At 40.1% G+C, this 20,157-nt stretch overlaps 1 protein-coding gene across 2 annotated transcripts in view; it reads right to left on the bottom strand.

The window, feature by feature from the left end:
- Positions 1–2,968: 2,968 nt before the first annotated feature.
- The window catches only part of cfap58 (cilia and flagella associated protein 58), a 28,034-nt gene continuing 10,845 nt past the window's right edge, over positions 2,969–20,157 (bottom strand). Inside the window, exons 10-19 of one of the 2 annotated variants that reach the window (XM_077546805.1) lie at positions 12,940–13,101; positions 12,684–12,830; positions 12,462–12,602; positions 12,038–12,261; positions 10,095–10,203; positions 7,085–7,189; positions 6,554–6,673; positions 6,046–6,170; positions 4,369–4,511; positions 2,969–3,008 (exon numbers count right to left, since the gene is read on the bottom strand). In XM_077546805.1, the coding sequence (XP_077402931.1) occupies positions 4,409–4,511; positions 6,046–6,170; positions 6,554–6,673; positions 7,085–7,189; positions 10,095–10,203; positions 12,038–12,261; positions 12,462–12,602; positions 12,684–12,830; positions 12,940–13,101 (1,236 nt within the window). In that variant the 3' untranslated portion in view covers positions 2,969–3,008; positions 4,369–4,408. Of the gene's footprint in view, positions 3,009–4,210; positions 4,512–6,045; positions 6,171–6,553; positions 6,674–7,084; positions 7,190–10,094; positions 10,204–12,037; positions 12,262–12,461; positions 12,603–12,683; positions 12,831–12,939; positions 13,102–20,157 lie in introns of those variants that run through there. The other variant, XM_077546804.1, reaches the window with a different exon arrangement.

Here is a 20,157-nt window from a genome sequence, read left to right on the forward strand (position 1 = left end):
AACCGTCCCGTTTTTATTGTTTTATTGTGTTTTATGTTTGTTTACATTAGACCAAGAGTCAAAAATAAAGTTGAATTGAACTGAATTTATTCTCAGTATTCTGATTTAAATCTCAGAATTCTGACTTTAAAGTAACACTAAATAAGATTTGAACCTTCAATTCATATTTTCATAATTCTGCTGATGAAACATTGACTTACAGCTAGAATAATGAAACCTTTGTCATGGCCTGAGGGGGTCTGTATCGGTTTTACTGGCACTAAAGAACTTTGAGGTGGATTTGTGCCAGACACAAACAAAACTACAAACGTGCAGACTGCTTTACGGTATACACCCTTTTCCCAGTCATTCCAGACGGAAGTCGAGTCAAACGTCTACGCGCGATTACTGTTATTATGCAGAAGCTACAAAACACCCCAAGAAACGAAGATTTTTGTCTGAGGCGACAATAATAATGATGCTAAAAAGCCTATCTGGCATAGCTGGCGAGGCGGAAGACATGGGATTTCCAAAGCCTTTGCTTGGACTCGGCTCTTTTAAGAAGGTAGCTTTCCATGGTCAAATCAAAAATAATTATGCTAATGTTAGCTATTAGAAAATTGTGTGGTAGCAATAAATAGCCATCAGCTTGATAGTTCACCTTTCCACACTGACATGACCAGGCAGGCAACACTCAAAAGTTGTGTTCTTTCTTGTTTACGAATGCTTGTGAATGCATCGCGGGAAGGGAGGGATGGGGGGAGCGCAGCCGTTTGTGTGTACAAATAAAGAAGGTAAGATCACAACCACCGTCTGTTCCTAACATACTTGAGAAACGTTACAGAGATGTATAAAGAAAAAAATAGAAAATTGCCACCGGAAAAAAATGTAATCCAGTCCACGCCTTGGACGTCCGGATTTCACGATATGCGCTAGGCCTCATGGTAAATGTGGTTCTCTCAAGGGAAATTCAAGGGAAAACAATATCGCTTTTGAATTCTCACTTTACAGTCAGAATTCTGAGAAGAAAGTCAGAATTCTTACTTTAAACAGAATTGTGACAAGTCTCACTTTAAAGTCAGAATTCTGTGGATAAAGTGAGAATTCTGAGAAATTCTGAGAATAAAGTCAGAATTGTCACTTTAAAGTCAGAATTCTGACTTTAAGTGTCGGAATTCTGACTTTAAAGTGAGAATTCTGAAAATAAAGGGAGAATCCTGCCATCTTTTTTTTTCTCTCTTCACTGGCTCTAATCCTCTTCCATAGTCAACCTCAAATACAAAAATGTGGTTATTATTACTCCAGCTTGAGTTACTTAGTGTTATTTACCACACCCATGTTCATTTTCTATTCTCATAGACTTGGATGCATCAGTGAAGCGTGGTGTCACATACTGAAAATAAAGTTAAGTACTTTCTCTCCAAGCCTCTGTGATTGCTGAATTCAAAATCAACTTGAAATTTGCAGCATTTTTAGGCTTTTTCAAATACATATTTCTCCATTCATAGCATACCTTAAAGGGGGGACTAATTGAGCCATTTTCAGCAGTGAAAAGGTAATCATTTGTCCAAGATTAATTTAATAACGTCTTTATTTTTCATGTACAATTAATACCTTTAAAAACTAATCTTTCCACTTGCTTTCGACTGAAGATGACATCACCTGTGCTGAGGAACTCGGTAACGACCAATCATGACTCACCTGTTTTTTGGGTTTGGTCAGCAAACGAAGCCATGATTGATCGTTACCTTATTCCTCAGCACAGGTGATGTAATCTTCAATCGACAGCAAGTGTAAAAATGTAGTTTTTAAAGGTATTAATTGTACCTGAAAAATAATGATGTTACCAAATTCATTCTGGACAAAATATTAACTTTTTACTGCTGAAAATGGCACGGTGGCTGACTGGTTAGCACGTCCGCCTCCCAGTTCAGAGGATGTGAGATCGAGTCCGGCTTCGGCCTTCCTGGGTGAAGTTTGCATGTTGTCTCCGTGCTCGCGTGGGTTTTCTCCGGGTATTCCGGTTTCCTCCCACATTTCAAAGACATGCATGTCAGGTTAATTGAACACTCTAAATTGTCCCTAGGTGTGATTGTGAGTGTGGATGGTTGTTTGTCCCTCTGTGCCCTGGATTGGTTGGCAACCAGTTCAGGGTGTACACTGCCTGAAGCCAGCTGGGATAGGCTCCCGCACCCCCGCAACCCTTGTGAGGAATAAACGGTTGAGAAAATGGATGGATGCTGAAAATGGCTCTATGAGTCGAGTATCTCTTTAACTTTAAATTCCATTGAGTGATCTTTCCTAAGGGCAGATAATCAGCTATAAGAAATTAAAAATATGTCCAGAAGGTGTTGATTGTTGAGATGCTAATCAGATTTATTGGCCAAATCTGTACAAACACATAATGAATTTTTCTTTATGGTCATAACCCATCCGAACGAGAAGTCTGGCGATTTACTATTTAGCGCCCCAAAATTATCATACCTTAGCAGACGATTCTCACGAGTTGCAAACTTAAATGTTAAGGAATAACAAATGACATATTAGGACAGTAAGTCATTTACCAGCAGGAATATGTTTAATTTACCTAGCTCATTCACTGCCAGCCATTTTAGAACATTTCAAAATTTTCAATACCCACATGATATTATGTTCAATTATTATACATAAACCAAATCTGCCATATGACAGCCTTTCTGCCTTGTCCGGTTCTTTTATAATCAACAATAGAAAAATGTAGGTTGCCTAAAATGCAGCCATTACTCTCATGGACTCTCAAACTGTGTTTATTTCCTATAAAATGGGGCAATAATGCCATCTACTGATGGTTGTGCATCAGTAAAGTTGTTTCCAAGGTCGACATTTACAGTGAAGCATAATCAGATTCTCCCCAATCTAGCCGTTGAAAAAAACAAACATGTAATTGACAAGTATTCTTGTCAAAGGCAGTGAATACCTAATTTCAAATCTGCTGGTTTTCGGGTTTCACTGTGGTTGGGGTTTTAATCCTCTGTTGACGAATCATTATGCTTAATAACAAAACACACACACACACTCATTTATCAGCAACAGATATATACATATATATATATATTAAAAGCCCTTTGATAAGAAAAGAGATTCAGATTAGGCTTTTGAAAGCCAAATGTTCTGAGGTGTGAGCAATTTTATTTAACGGCCGACTAATTAGAAAATGAAATCTGATGTAGGTATTTGATTTAGAACTGAAAGTTACCAGCTGATTCCATAATTTTAATTCACAACTAAATTGAATTTGATAATTGTTGCCTGTACATGTACAGTGTATTTTGAGATTTATTTTATAAATACATTTTATTTTATTTTATAAACATTGAGTGTGTTACAAATAAAAGCTATGATTATTATTATGATTATTATATTTTTTGTTTTTATTTATTTTTAATTATTTAAATTTTTCTGCAGAATTAAGTGGTTCTATATATTTTATCTCTTAACTTGTTAAAAAAAAGTTACTATTTGTCAATACATTTTATTTTATTTATTTATTTAGTAAAACAAATAATATATATTATTATTATTACTATTACTAATATTATTATTATTACTATTAGTATTATTATTAATTATTATAATTTTTCAGCAGAATTGAGTGATACAATATACTTTATCCCTCTACTTGCTGTAAAAAAATAAAATAAAAATCTGACAGCATTTTTCTTTCTTGCTCTTTTAAAGTACTTCTTTAAAGCCAGAAGGGCATTTTAAATAAAATTGTTCTGTGGAACATCTTGTGATCTGTTGATTTATTTTCTCCAAAATGACAAATTTAAATGATCATCCTCCAGGAGGGGCGAGTCAATGATATTTGCCAGGGGTTGTAGTTGATGGGCTGTTGTAAAGATTGGTTGCTCCTTGTTTTCTTCATACATGAGGACGTTTATGTCTCTACTGCATTTGCTGCTGAAACTAATTATACCCACAAAAAAAGGCCTACATTAAATCTGAAAATAATTAACTTGATGAAGTACAATAATGAATGTTCTCAGCTCAGAATGTGTGTACTTTTAATCACATTATGCAAATCTCCTCACCTACACACATCCTTAGAATTTTGCACAGAAGTATGCTTTAAAAACACACACACACATCACAAATGTGAAATGATTCATTCTAAGACTTGTAAAAAATATAGTATCATTTAATATATATTTTTAAATATATATATTTAAAATAATGTGTTTGAGGTTTCTCTTCCACTTTGTCTATGGTATATTTGTCAACCATAATTTGTCCCTGAATTTTCACATTTTCAAGGGTTTTGGATGCATTGTGTTTGATGCACCTGAGGATAGAGTGCTACTGAATGTTCACTTCGTGAGGCAAATTTGATTAGTGATATTCACCTACATTCAATTTTCATACTGTATTTTTGAAAACTGTTCATTCGTCATCTGAAAAGTTCATCGAACTTGAAGCCTCCACCAGCATAATGTGGCTTGTTGATGAGCTGAGGCAGCACCACCTGTTCCCCCTTGGTTTTGGACTTGTCACTGAGATGAGACAGAGAAAATATGTGACATTGCATGTAACCGGTGTCCATGAAGAAAAAAGATCATTTGAATTACATCGTCGTCAAATCTTTTTAAGCAGGTTCTGTAAAGATGTTTTCACTCTTTCTCAAGTAATCGAGGGAGGACTGATGATTGTTCCAAGAAAACAAACCAAACACAAAGATTAATATTTGCTTGGTTTGTCAAGGCTTAGAGGTCCAATGTATTCAAGTACCAACGCTGTAAACTCATCACAACAACCAATCAGCATAGGGAATATGCTTGTGTCTCTCACATCAAACGGTGGCGAATTGATCATCGTTGCTTGTGAGGAATGCAAACTTTTTTGATAACTTCTGCTACAGACAGATAGACAGAGGTGGCAAATCCAGGTCCAGAATGTAAAAACTCTGCCACAGTTTGGCTTTAGCCTCAGGTGCTAGTAAGTTAGCTTCATAGCTAGCTCCCATGGCGTTTGTTTACTTGCTAGGGAGCTAGCTTGCTAGCATCATAGGCTAAAGCCAAACTGTGGCAGGGTTTTTACTTTCTGGACCTGGATTTGCTGTTCTGAGTAACAGTGTTCAATTTACTATATTTGTTTTTAATTTAATCACGTTTGAAACATGAAGCATAAAGTTGACATGTGTGGCAAAATTCAGCCCTGCAGACGGTTCATCACGTATGGCAATGACACGACAACATCTTCGGTAGACTTCTCAATGAAATGAGGAGGTCGAGGAGTGTCCCCTCATTTCCCCCAAATATTTCTATTACCTCTTCCAACCTCGCTACTCTGGCAACATGAGATTAAAAAAAATAAGTCAGACAGATTTCTGTTGCTGTTTGTAAACAGCACGTTCAAAACTGACGCACAAGGAAGCCGAGGACAGCAGCCAACCAGGAGCGATTGTCAAAACAGTCCACCAACCAGGAGCGAGGGTGTTCGCACAGCTGAATTTGCATAATGTATGAAGACAAGACATATGAATTGAACTCCTAACGCCTGCGCGAAACGAGTCCACCGGTCCACCAATCTGTAGTGTGAGTTGGCACAGCTAAATTTGCATATGACACTGATAAAAGTCGCTTGCCTCTGCGGCTTGGCTGGCGGTAAAACGTTGCGAGTCGGGTTACTTCCGTGAACACTGCTACGTGACGTTGTTTTGGGTGTACGCCAATTGACGTGTGCTCTTTGTGCATGCGAGTTGCATCACAGGCGCGTTGCATTCACTTTGATGTTGCATTTGTGTAATGTGAAGAGTACATAAAAGATCGGATTTAACAAAAAATCTGAATTGGGCATCACGCTCTGCAGTGTGAACGTAGCCTTAGAGCAATCGCCACTGGTTACACATAAAAAAAAAAAGTGTGTGTGTGTGTGTGTTAGAGGAATTGGATTTTGATGACCTGAGACCTTGAGTATTAATGAGAAACCAACTTGTGTCAATCTGTCAGGCAATTATGACTAAATTAACTACGTAGAAAAGCACAATTACACGAGTGTAACTAACACCAGCCAATAAATGGAGCTTACCTTTGTAGCTTTTTCTGGCTGAAGTACTTCTTCTTGAGGTCTGCCAGCTCATTGATCAGTTTTTGATTCTCATTTTTGTACTCATTCATCTTTAAGTCTAGCACTCTCACTTCTGCAGTTAGTGCCTGTGGAATCAAAACACTGATTTGGAAAATCTGCTGCCATGTTTTTACAAGTTTTATTTTTGTAAGGTGTTTTTTGAGTCTTCTGAAAAGCGCTATACAAATAAAATGTATTATTATTATTTATATTATTCATATTATGTTTTTATATATAATACCTTTATTTAACCAGATAAAAACCCATTGAGATCAAGATCTCTTTTACAAGGGTGACCTGGCCAAGAGGTCAACAGCACACATCATTAAAACTAAGACTATACATACAGTAAATTTAAATACATTTTACAAATGTATTTTGTGATTTTACTGAAACCAGGAATTGTGGAATATGATACACGCGTCATTGATGGCAGGCGAGTATTAAGTCAAGAAGAACACATTGCTACCATTAACTTTTTGGTCCTTTCCCTCAGAGTCCATTGGCAATGTTGAAGCTGCTCGAGTGCCTCTGCACCTGGCTGCCGAGCCGAAATTTGCTGCAGCTCTACATACAGCTTCTCCTTTTCCTATTTTGACAAAGGAGAAGAAAAACATTTTAATCTGAAAACAGTTGGCAAAAATGCTCATACACAAAGCAAGAATAAAAAAACAGAAATAAAAAAAACACATATTGATTGAACACCTCCATGATCATTGCATCGCTGAATGAGTATTAACAAGGGGATCAGTTCATTAGTTCAGTAGGACCTCTGAATAAGTCATTTTATCTGTACCCAACTGATTACCTTATTGGATGTGATTGTGGAGTGAGCTCAATAATACTAGGCACATTTGTAATGTTGTAGGCAAATGTGTCAATTTTAAAGAAACCCTAACATATGACAATAACACATTGATTTTGTTAGCACAGACATGAGGATAAACGAAAACAAGAGCAACCAACTCAACCACTTCAGGGAAACAAAACAAGTCGTCACCTGTAATAAGAATTCTTGTTCTTCAAAGTCTTCAGTCTTGTTGATGAGTCTTCTCTGTAACGTGTGAACCTTCTGGAGCAGTTCATACTTGCAGGGGTCACTGCCCTAGCATTGACAATCATTTCAAATGTGTTAATGCTTTGTGAAAGTTTTGGGATCAAGTTGACTTGCAATTAGTGTTAATTTCGTCAACGGAAACTAAACAAAAATAATTTTGTCAATACACATTTTCACCTGACTAAAACTAGACTAGACTAAAACCCTCATCAATAAACAACAGTGTTGGGAACGTTACTTTTAAAAAGTAATTACTGTAGTTAGAGTTACTCATTACTTGCTTAAAAAGGTAATTGAGTTAGTAATTGAAGTATTTCATAATAAAAGTAACTGGTTACCAGGCAAAGTAACTATTTTCATTATTTTCACTACTAAAAGTTTTATATCAAATAATTTGGATTTTTCTTTTTTTTCCTATTATTATTATACAAGGAATTCAAATTATGTCCAGGCTATTTAGGGTGTTTTCATTTATATTTGTGAATATTTATGTCACAAAAATGCCTCACTCCATAATGACATATAATAATAATAAGAATTATTATTATTATTATAATTATTATTATTATTAGTAGTAGTAGTAGTAGTAGTATTGTTGTTATTATTATTATTTAAATTTGTAGTACTGACAATTACTACAGCAATCATAATAATAATAAAAATAAATAAAAAATACTAAATATATGGTGATTTGTGGCACATGTCATCTATAGGTAATTTGTAGACAGTCCTAGCCAGCCCCTCCAGGATTTAATGGGCATTTTTATGATTGTTGCGGGCTAAAATAATAAACTATAAATAATAATAAAAAATATACAGTGCTTAGTGCTATCATAGCCAAAATCATTGCCATAACTTAATTTCCTCAAATCATCAGCTTCCACGCAATCTCTGAAAAACATACTTTTGTACACTTCTAATTAATAGACTATGGTGATCTATCTTCAGTTTATAATTCAACACATTCAAAGACATGTTTGATGATTGATTTACGTCAGAAAACTGTTCAACTCTAGGCTTGCATCATTCATATACAAATGTTATATAACTGCACACCGTTTCATTCGTTGCTCCGGACAGACCTCAACTCCATCCCCTATGTGAGTGTGATTTGCCGAAACTGGATATTTCTTTTAAATGTCTTTTAAACTTTTCACGTGTTTGGCACTCGTAAAATAAGAAAAATACAATTGTTGGCGTTATTAATTACACTAGGCGAGCGTGCCGCTAATCGCTATGATTTTCTGATATCTTTTTTTATCGTTGTTATGGTGCGTGTGGAGTCGCGATGTTAATGGTTATTGGTGGAACATAATTGTCAACAAATCACTCCTCATGGCGGCCGTTTTTCGGCAAATCTATACTGTTATTTTGATTAATGTCACTCTTGACAAAGTTGTCAAATGACTTCCAGGCAAGGGACGTGGACTCTTTACTAAAATGCTAAGCCTTAAGGAAGGAAGACATGTCCGTCACGCCGTGACACGCTCCCCGCGGCACCTCCAAAATAAAAGTCACTACACATTTCAGCTGTCAAGACACTTTTATTGTGACGAGGCCCAACAACAACAGTGCCTCTAACTGTGCGCAATGACATTTTCAGAGCATGACTGCACAACGTCTCGTAGCTTACTTCACGCCTTGAAACTAATAAATGAATTGTAACGCTGCGCATTTCACGTACAATAACGATAACGTCGTTTCAAATATGAGGATAATAATTAGATAGATTAGTCCGTTTATGAAAAAAAAAAACGGAGTTACCTAACGCCGTTAGTTTAAATGCCGTTATTCCCAACACTGATTAACAATAACTGAAACTAAATCAGTTTGCATTTTCGGCGACTAATAAAGACGAGACGAAAATGGACTTAATTTAATAAAAACTATACTAAAATCTATGTGGACATTTTAGTTCATGAACAAAAACGAGACGACAATTATTTGATTTTGTAAAATCTTGTCTCTGCTAATCTATCACTGTGACATCTTCATGTGACACACAGTCACACGCTCACTTTAAAATCTGCATCTAGCGAGTGCAACATGCACAAACACATGGGACAGACAGGAGGGGAATTCACGGTGAAAGGTAAAAAAAAAAAAAAGAGAGAAGATTATAGTCATAACGTAACATTAATTCAACGGCTATCACATTCCAACAATAATGTTAAGCCGACCGCTAACTAATGCTGGCTAACTTACTAGCTCGTAGCATGAGCCATAGTAGCCACTTGTTGATATACTTTAATTGTGTTTCAAGTTGTTTTTCATCAAAAAGATGAGCGAAAATTTTATGTGAAATAGCTTTTGACCCAACATGTCCAACATATAGGGTGGCCACTTTCATAAGGTCAAAAGGGAGGACATATTTAAAAAAAATTAATAAGCGTTCCCTCGCTATAACGCAGTTCACTTTCACAGCCTCTCTGTTTCGCTGATCTTTTTTAGTGCAATTTTGCATGCATTTTTTTGTTATTTTTACAGTAATGTGCCTATTTATACAATTTATGAAGGTCTGAACATTGAGAATGTTTAAACAAGAGAGAAATGTGAGAAAATGTAAATGCCTCAATGAGAAAAGTGTATAAACTGTGTGGTGAGGGGTTTTAGAGCCTTAAAGCTAGCTCCCTACCTAGCTCCCATGGTGCTTGTTTACCTGCTAGCTAGCATCAGGGGCTAAAGCCAAACTGTGGCAGGGTTTTTACTTTCTGGACCTGGATTTGCCACCTCTGGATGTAGGTAGCAAAATGACCAGTGAAAGCACATCTTATACTAAGATAACTTGGCCTTCCAAACTCCGACCATCGTTGTTCGAAACAAGTGACGACACAACATGCTGAACATGAAAGCTGATTGAAGTCATTTTGTTTTTGTAACCAAACGTCAACAACCTGGCATTATGAATATAATGTTTTCAGCATACGGTTATTAGCAATAAAGGTTTACTTACCTCCAGTCGCCTCCATCTGTGAATATTTATGGGATTTAGCTGTGCCTCAAGGACACCGTTCCTCGTCCTTTCTCGAGCCAGTTCCCTTTGCAGGGCAAACAGCTCTCGTCTACAACACACCAAAGATAAGATCACCTTTATTAGTCATACAATGAGAATAGGAATTGGTATTAGTAGTCATGCAAATGTGGAGTTAAAATGACTATTTTAATGCTAAAAATAATTTAAAAACAAATAGAATGACCTGCCCACCAGATTACGTTTTTTTTTTCTCTCTTCTAAAATGAATTTACCTTATGAATGCTCTCTAGTAACAAGCAGTTGCACAACTGTTAGAAAATAATAATAATTTGAACTGCTATATATAAGCTTTAACTTAAAGTGCCTTTAACGGCACAAAATTTTTAAAGCTTAATTAACGACCGCCTTTTATTTGGAAAGCCTCTACTAAGGGAATTCCAGTCGCGACGCAGCAGAAACATCCACGTCAAAATTACCCAATAGAAATGCACAGTACTGCACTGGAGCTAAAATACACAATGTTTAAGGCGCAGAATGTTCGATTGGAGGACTCATTTGGACTGTGTAGCACTTCCACCACTTCCCTGCTTTGACAGAACGCACTTGGTAGCACCTGTGTTAGCAATTAGCACAGAGCTAGACTAATACAGCTCTCCAAGAGGTGTCCATTCTCAACCTCCAGTGAGAGCCAAGAGCCAAACGGATGCCGTCTTGTCACTTGAAGTGACTCCATGTGAGGCGTATTTTATTCAGCAACTCCAGAAAATAGCTCGTAAGTACATCGATAAAGACCCTCTCCCACTGAGTTGCGAACATTGCCGAACGCTGCGAATGTTGAACGGGCAAAATATGAGGTTGTCGTCATTTTGCGACATATCTGCGACGTGTTTGCGACGTAAAAAAAAAGCGACATTTAAGACAACGCACGGATTAACCTAAAATTTGAGTCAAATTGACCCACAAAACAGAGAAAAATTATTATTTTTTGTTTCCTTTTTGTTAGAGGATGTACTTATTGGACTGTCATCGCCGTGACGTGTTTGTGTGCAAACAACCCCTGTTCATTTTGGACTTATTTCCTGGTCTAATTTTGTGCTAAAAAAAATTAGTATGGTGTCCTCAAGTATATTGCCATAATTTAGATATCACTCAGTCAGATTTTTCATATTCTTCCTTGGAGAAAGAAAGGGGGGGAGGGACATTTAGAGAAGTGACTCATGGAGCGGAGTGCGACACAGACACTGTCACGTCTCCAAACTAGTTTTTTGTTTTTCATTTTTGAAATATGATCTCAATGCCGCACTTCTCCAAACAGAGCGCGCTCCACCTCAACACAAGCGCTCTTTCATCGTAGTATATGGTCAGAGTGAATTTATAAATGGGACCTCCGAAAGAACTTTGCTGACACATTTATGACAAATTACGATGAATTACGACGGGATTACGAGCAAATACGCACGTTCGTTCGGTTTGAACATGTTCAAAATTTTCTTGCGATAATGGCGACTACGAAGTGGGAGGCTTTATGTCTTCTGGTTCGTTGCAGTAAAGCAGCACTTAACAATGCGCATCCGAGAACTTAACAAATATAAAAGCATTCAATGTCGTTCAAAGGAGTCACTATAATACAATTTAGCAGTAATAAATTAAATAATAATGCATATATTTGTATATTTAGTTGTAAATTCAGATATAAATTGAGACATAAATTACGATAAAAAAAATTGACTGACATATATATATATATATATATATATATATATATATATATATATATATATATAGAGATAGATAGATAGATAGATAGATAGATAGATAGATAGATAGATAGATAGATAGATAGATAGATAGATAGATAGAAAGATATATGGAGAAAGAAAGAGAGAGAGAGAGAGACTCAAAACTATTGTTTATTTTCTTACTTAAGATCATCTGTGTTGGGTATAGACTTGTCCAAGATAATCTTTTCCCGTATGATCCTCTTGATTTCCAACTTGAGGAGGCGGATGTCTTCCATCCGCTGGTTGTGGTGAAAGTCCCTCTTGCATATAATTGATTGCTGGATCTTGACCTTCTCATACAACAGAGCTCGTTCTTCATTGCGTCGCAGCAGCTGCTTACCCAAATTGTCCCGTTCCCTGATCACCTTGAAATTTCACCAACAAACTTCAGTCAAATTTGAGCTCTGTGCATTTTAACTTGTTTTCGATTTATTGTGCTATTACAATGTAGTTCTCTTTACTAAAACATGGCAAACACCAGATAATTTGCCCTGTATTTTTTGCTGCTGTGTTTTGGTGAGGTGGAGCTAGAATTCATGGTACACACATATTATCTATTCCTTACTTGATCCAGTTGTTTTTTCAGTTGCATGTTTTCAATTTCGTTGTCAGTAATAATTTTCTTCAGTCTTTCTTGTTCTGTTTTCTGCTGCTCAATACGTCGTATTTCCTCATCCAGTTGCTGAATGACCAACTTCAGCTGTCCCTGAAATTCCACACAGCAGCAGTTTAGCATGAACAAAAACCATTTGACTTCCAACATTGAATATGAGCAGTGTGATGGTACCTTGAGATTATCATTATCTCGCCCTAAGCGCTTCTGGTGCTGCTGTTCTTTGTGAATGGCCAACTCCTTTGCCTCGATCTCACCCTTCAACTGAGTATTCTGGGTGTTCATTGCCCTCATCTTTATTTTCAACTTTGCAATGCCGTCCTGGTTGGGGTAGAACAACCACATACATTAAACAACGGAAGAAATAACATGTAAATCAAGAAAGTCATTGACATTCAAGCAAATGGAACAATGTAAACTTCTTCCATACCTGAGCATCAACAAGGTTTTTGCTGTAGTGGTTCCTTTCAGTTATCACAGAATCCAACAGCTCCTCTTTCCTTTCGAGCTTCAACTCTTCCTCTGTGACTCTCTTTTTCCAGTTATGGATTGCCATCTCGCTTGTTTCAAGTTCATTTATTTTTTCTTGAATCTTTTCAAGCAAAAAAAAAAAAAAGTCTCAATTATTTCAAGGTTCAATTATTTCAACATCTTACAATATCAAAACAGTTTTTCTTGTGTGCTGTCCCAGAGCTTTATGTCGATGGGCACTCGGAATGTGTTAACTCTAACTAAATGTGACTTCTATGTGCTTGCTGGGTTTATCTTCTAGGGATAGACCGATTATTGGCTGGGCCAATTATCGTTGCCGATATTCAGCATTTTGACAAATATTGGCATCGGCCATTTTGAAGAATCGTATGCCCAATAATAGATCCATTTAAAAAGTGTTAACTTCAGGGAACTCATTATTTATATTTTCAGAGAGCCTGCTGGCTCTGCACCTGTTTTTGTTTGAAATTAAAACTACAATAGGTAAAATTTTAATACAGTACTTTAGATATTTTGAAATTTTGGAAAACTTTATTTACTTTAGAAAACAATAGAGAGCTATAAAAACTTTTGAAAGCATGCTACTGATCCCAGAACTTTTTGTTAGATTTTTAAAACAAATAATTTTTTTTTTACTTTAATATTTAATGAACCCTAAAAGTTGTTCAATTCTGGATGAATATTCTTAAAAAAGAATATTTTATACTTTTATTTTCATATTCTATGATGATGGGTTGGATCATTGTCGCTGTCACCACTGGTTTTTTGTTGTTCCTTTCTCTTTTCAGATCTTTGTTGGTTTTGTTTACCCAGTACCCTGGGTATAGTGTTAAATAGTGTTTTGGTTAAATAAATCATGTTTAGTTTAACATGCATCCCTGCCGGTGTTCTCCTGCCTCCCTGCATTTGGGTCCTCCACTCCGCAACCGTGACAGAATAATCCAACCAGAAACGGACCCAGCAGAGCAAGCAGCAAGTACCAGTTCCAGTTTCCAGCGGCGCACGTGCTGCGCCTGCCACCCGTTCCAGTTCCCGGCGGCGCACGTGCTTCGCCCGCCACCCGTTCCAGTTTCCGGCAGCGCACGTACTGCGCCCGCCTTCTGTTTCTGTTCCGGTGGCGCACATCCTGCGGCCGCCACCAGTTCCAGTTTTCGGCGGCGCTTGTGCAGCGCCTGCCACCAGTCCCAGTTTCCGCCGGCGCACGTGCTGCGCCCGCCACCCGTTCCAGTTTCCGGCGGCGCACGTGCTGTGCCCGCCACCCGTTCCAGTTTCCGGCGGCGCACGTGCTGCGCCCGCCACCGTTCCAGTTTCCGGCGGCGCACGTGCTGCGCCCGCCACCCGTTCTAGTTTCCCATAGGAAATAATGTAAATGCAATTAATCCGTTCCCTAGCTCCAAAAAGAGAAAATTCCTATTTTAATTTCTATTTACGATACGATACGATACGATACGATACGATACGATACGATACGATACGATACGATACGATATACTTTTATTTTCCCGTGGGGAACTTTTTCCTGGACTCCGTCCAGCTGCAGTTTACAGTAAAGAGAAAACAACAGAATAGAAAGAGATAAAATTACAATTAAATAAGAAGTGCAGCAATAAGTAGAAGACTTCCCAGAAGTCTTCACAGAAGTATACATGTGTAGAGAAGTACATACATGAGGACTGCACACACCCATATACACACGCACACTCCTATATATATATATATACACATGAGTATGTACAGCACGGTTGCATATATTCCACACACACAACATTGCACCATATATCTTATTGTACTGAGTTAATGACGGTTGTTAAGCAGTTTGATGGATGTCGGCAGGAATGGTGACGGCGCTCGTGCTGCGGCCGCCACCAGTTCCCGATTTCGGCGGCGCACGTGCTGCGGCCGCCACCAGTTCCCGTTTTCGGCGGCGCACGTGCTGCGGCACATTTGCTGCGCCCGCCATCTGTTCCAGTTTCCGGCGGCGCACGTGCTGCGCCCGCCACCCGTTCCAGTTTCCTGCGGCGCACGTGCTGCGCCCGCCACCAGTTCCCGTTTCCGGCGGCGCACGTCATGCCGCTGCAGCCCCTGGCCTCTACGCCTGTGCCGCTGCAGGCCCTGGTCTCTAAGCCTGTGCCACTGCAGCCCCTGGCCTCACTGCCATGTTTGACTTTTGTTTGGGACGTCTGGGATCCATCCCTTGAGGGAGGGGTACTGTCATGTAGAGATGGGACGTTTGACACTGAGACTCCGGAGCGTGTCAGCCGAGTGAGACAGACTGCTCGAAACAATGTATCAAAAGCCCCGATGAAACCTCCGTGATCACGTGCTGATGACGTATGGGGCTTCATTCGCGCTAATGAGATACCGGAAATTACGTAACTGATTCAATTGTTTTGGCGCGGTGTCAGCTGTTAAAAGGAGACACCGAAACAACCACTGCCTCCCCCGGAGTGATGGGATTTTCGGCTCTTTTGGGTGATCCGGTTCATTTGGATCGGCTCAGTGAAAAGAGCCAGCTCTTTTTGGCTCTCAAGCCTTCCTTAGATTTTTGGTCTTTTCAGATCTTTTTTGGTTTTGTTTACCTAGTACCCTTGTTAGTGTTTTTGTTAAATAAATCATGTTCAGTTTAACATGCATCCCTGCCGGTGTTCTCCTGCCTCCCTGCATTTGGGTCCTCCACTCCGCAACCGTGACATAAATACTTTTTCATTGTATGCAGGCTTGGGAGTTAGGGAATACATGTACCGGCGTTATGTATTCAGGATACAAAAATTACATTACTAGCAATATTTTTTTCCCCACAGGTTACTAGTACAGTGGTACCTCGGAGATTGAACATAATAAGTTCCTGCAAAGTGTTCAGTCCCAATTGTTCAACTTCCGAAAAAAAAATTCCCATAGGAAATAATGTAAATGCAATTAATCCGTTCCCTAGCTCCAAAAAGAGAAAATTCCTATTTTAATTTCTATTTACGATACGATACGATACGATATACTTTTATTTTCCCCGTGGGGAACTTTTTCCTGGACTCCGTCCAGCTGCAGTTTACAGTAAAGAGAAAACAACACAATAGAAAGAGATAAAATTAAAATTAAATAAGAAGTGCAGCAATAAGTAGAAGACTTCCCAGAAGTCTTCACAGAAGTATACATGTGTAGAGAAGTACATACATGAGGACTGCACACACCCATATACACACACACACTCCTCTATATATATATATATATATATATATATATATATATACACATGAGTATGTACAGCACGGCTGCATATATTCCACACACACAACATTGCACATATCTATATGCACTGGGTTAATGTCGGTTGTTAAGCAGTTTGATGGATGTCGGCAGGAATGAGTTCTTGTAGCGGTTCAGCCTGGTTCTGGGGGCCCTGAATCTCCTGCCAGAAGGCAGTAGCTGGAACTCATGATGCAGAATGTGAGTCGGGTCAGTAACAATTTTCTGTGCCAGTCCGGTGACGGACCGCTCATAAAGCATCTGTAGGGAAGGATGATTCCTGACTCCCATAATCTTCATGGCAGTCCGCACCAGATCGGCGATCTGTGATCTTGACTGCACAGTCAGGTTGCCGTACCAGGCCGCAATGCCATATCTGATGATACTTTCCAATGCAGCCCGGTAGAACAACAGCATGATCCTCTGCTCCACTCCATAGACCCTAAGTCTGCGTAGGAAATAGAGACGCTGTTGGAGTTTGGAGCAGAGACTTTCAACATGTACCCTCCAGCTGAGTGTGTTGTCAATGTGGACCCCCAGATACCTGTATGAACCCACCTGGCTGATGTGATTGCTTTTAATGACGACTGGCCTGTGGTCACCAACAGTTTTTGGATCAAATATCACCTCCTCTGTCTTCCCCACAGTGAGCACAAGATGATTCTGGTCACACCACTGGACAAATTTCTCTATTTCTGAAAAATAGTCGAGTGGGCTACCGCCGGCCTGCAGCAAGCTGACGATAGCTGTGTCATCAGAGAACTTAATGATAAAGTTCTCTGGGTGTGATGTCACACAATCATTTGTGTACAACGTGAAGAGGACCGGGGAGCTGACGCAGCCCTGTGGGGCGCCTGTGCTTATCAATCTGGGTTCCGAGAGGGAGCTGTTAACCCTGACTTGCTGTGTACGCTGTCAGGAAGGAGTGATACCACCTCGAGATGTACGGGTTCACATTCATCTCCTTCAGTTTACCCAAAAGCAGGTGCGGCTGCATTGTGTTGAACGCTGAGCTAAAGTCAACGAACAACACACGTGCATAAGCTTTCGGGACATCTAGGTGTTTGCTGACCAGATGTGTGATGCTGTTGATAGCATCGTCAGTGCCGCGACCCTGCTTGTAGGCAAACTGAAGGGAGTCTAAGTGTGCATTCACCTCCCCCCTGAGCAGGGTCACCATCAGCCTCTCGAAACACTTAATGATAATGGAAGTTAGAGCCACAGGCCTGAAGTCATTATTGACCACAGGACATTGTTTTTTAGGAACCGGGGTCATTACTGATTTTTTCCAGAGACTGGGAATGGAGTGTGAGTCCACAGATTTCTGGAAGATGGGCTGCCATGCCGCTGTGAGCTCCTCTGCACAGGATTTTAGCAGAAAGGCAAATATCCCATCCGGTCCTGAGGCCTTTTTTGTGCAGACAGACCTAAAAGCAGATTGGACATCATGGGGATGAATCACCAGCCTTGAGTCCTGCTCATTCACTGAAATAGACCTCAGGACCTCCCCACATTCAGAGGAGAAGTCCTGGGTTTCGAATCTTAAATAAAAGTCATTCAGCTCCCTTGCCTTCTGGAGGTCATTTAGGGTGCTGAGACCTTTTTGAGCAGGAGTCAAGTTGGTGATCCTCCTCATGGTGTCCCACATTTCCTTGGAGTTGTTAGCAGCAAAGTGTTGTTCTATAGTCTCTTTGTGCTTCCTTTTTGCTTCTTTAAGCATGTGGTTGAGATCTTTTTGAACCAGTTTGAGCTGGGCTCTGTCCTGGTTCTTAAATGCCCTTTTTTTGCGGTTAATACAGTCTTTAACCTCCTTAGTAATGTACGGTTTGTTGCTGGAGTAAACAGTTATTCCTTTGTTGGTATGATATTGTCCACACAGAATTGAATATAGTCAGTTACAGTCACAGCAGCAGTATCCACATCCAGCCCATGAAAGGTATTCCACTCCGTGCATAGGAAACATCCTTTAAGGGTCTCAATGCTGTCTTGAGACCAGATTTTATCAGTCTTCTTCTGTGGTTTGCTGCGTTTCAGAGCTGTTTTGTAGGTTGGGATGAGGTGAATTGTGTTGCGGTCTGAGTTGGAGAGGGGGGGGGGCTCTACGCACATATGCGTTGTTCACGTTCCCAAAACATTTGTCCAGGACTGTGTCTCCCCTTGTTCCACATTTTACATACTGATGAAAACCCGGGAGAGACAGCTCCAATTTGCAGTGGTTGAGGTCCCCTAAGATGAAAACCGGGGCCTCCGGGCACCGTCGCAGTTGTTGTTGAACGCAGTCGGAGATGAAGGCGGCGGCGCTGGCGGCGTTCCCGCTGGGCGGAACGTACACGGCGCAGAGGAAAATGTTTCCAAACTCCCTCGGCAGGTAACCCGGCCTCAGACTCAGGCAGAGAAGCTCCACGTCGGGGGTGCAGGTGATCTGCCGCACCGCGTAATTCCGACACCAGTTGTCGTTAATGTAAATACAGACGCCCCCACCTCTGCTTTTTCCCGACGCCTCAGTCCTGTTGGCGCGAATGAGTGAGAATCCCTCGATCTCACACAAAGAGTCTGGGATGTCGCTGTGGAGCCATGTCCCCGTGAACACCATGGCGCAGGCGTCCCGGTGCTCGCGGCAGGCTGAGGTGAGGCTCCTCAGCTCATCCAGCTTGCTCTTTAAGGACCTCACGTTGCCGAGCAGCAAGGACGGCAGCGCTGGTCTGCATCCTCTCCTCCGGAGCCTTAATTTATGTTTGTTTTTACACCCTGTACAGTATTTTAACAATAAAAAACACCGTAGCTTTTTTGTTGTGGTGTGATGGCATCAGTGGATGATAAATGCTATGTTAATGCTAGTTTTAGTTCAGTGCTGAGTTTGTGTATTTTACATTGGGCATATTATTAGACTACTAAGTGGTCCTTCCATGCATTGTTTAACGTCCGGCACGTTGTTGAACAGCTAAGAGGGGGTCCTCGTGCCAATATTTACAGAAGTAGTCACGGTAGTTACAATGGCGCGATAGTCTCCTTCCTAATTCCACTGTGGTTTGTAGCACTATGTTTTTCTTTGCTGCCATTGGCACTGTTGTCTTTCTTTGGGTCCATGGCGAAGAAAATTGTTGTGGAAAAATCAAAATGCACTCGCGAGTATGGAGCACCTCTGGGGGCATTCACGAGCTGAGTGGAAATGAACCGTGCATCGTCTCAACTACCGCAATGTAAGCATTCGGCATTACTCGGCTTCCCTCGTTTACCCGTTTTCAAGGTATGTTCGGCTTAGCTTGCTTTGCTTGGGTGTTCGAACACCAAAAATGAGTTCAAACTCCAAGGCATCTTTTACTCTGATTTTTTGGTTGAAGTCCGAATTGTACGAGTTCCGAGACGTTCAAACTCTGAGGTTCCACTGTATCTGTATTGCTTATTCAAGTAATTCTCCACCCCCCACCCCCAATCTCCTCACCCCGTTTTCTCCCGAGTAAATAAAGTCATCATTTGGAAACTGTATTCCAGATAGTAAAAATTGGGTAGAGGTGGAAAATCCAGGTCCAGAAAGTAAAAACCCTGCCACAGTTTGGCTTTAGCTTCTTGTGCTTCTTCAAGGCTGACTACCTGTATTTTTCCATCATAGGACAAAGAGAGGAGGAGCATGGTTAGCCAACTGTATGACATCATGTGACAATGCGAGGAACTTTGGTAGGACAAAGAATATTACCCACAAGCGGAGCGGGAAAACGACAGTTGAGAGACAATATGGGAGCGAGTAGGCTCATATTCTCCTGTCCACGAATTTGTGAATAAATCTACAAGAAAATGCCTGAATTCACTGATTTCATTGTATGTTTTATTAATCAACGGCATGAACACGCAAATGGTAAGAATCCCTCTTCCTTCAAAATGGTGACCCGACGTTCGAGATCTGCTGTTTGACGTGGCT

The sequence above is a fragment of the Vanacampus margaritifer genome, chromosome 16 (assembly GCF_051991255.1).
Source record: "Vanacampus margaritifer isolate UIUO_Vmar chromosome 16, RoL_Vmar_1.0, whole genome shotgun sequence".
In the NCBI taxonomy this organism is placed as follows: Eukaryota; Metazoa; Chordata; class Actinopteri; order Syngnathiformes; family Syngnathidae; genus Vanacampus; species Vanacampus margaritifer.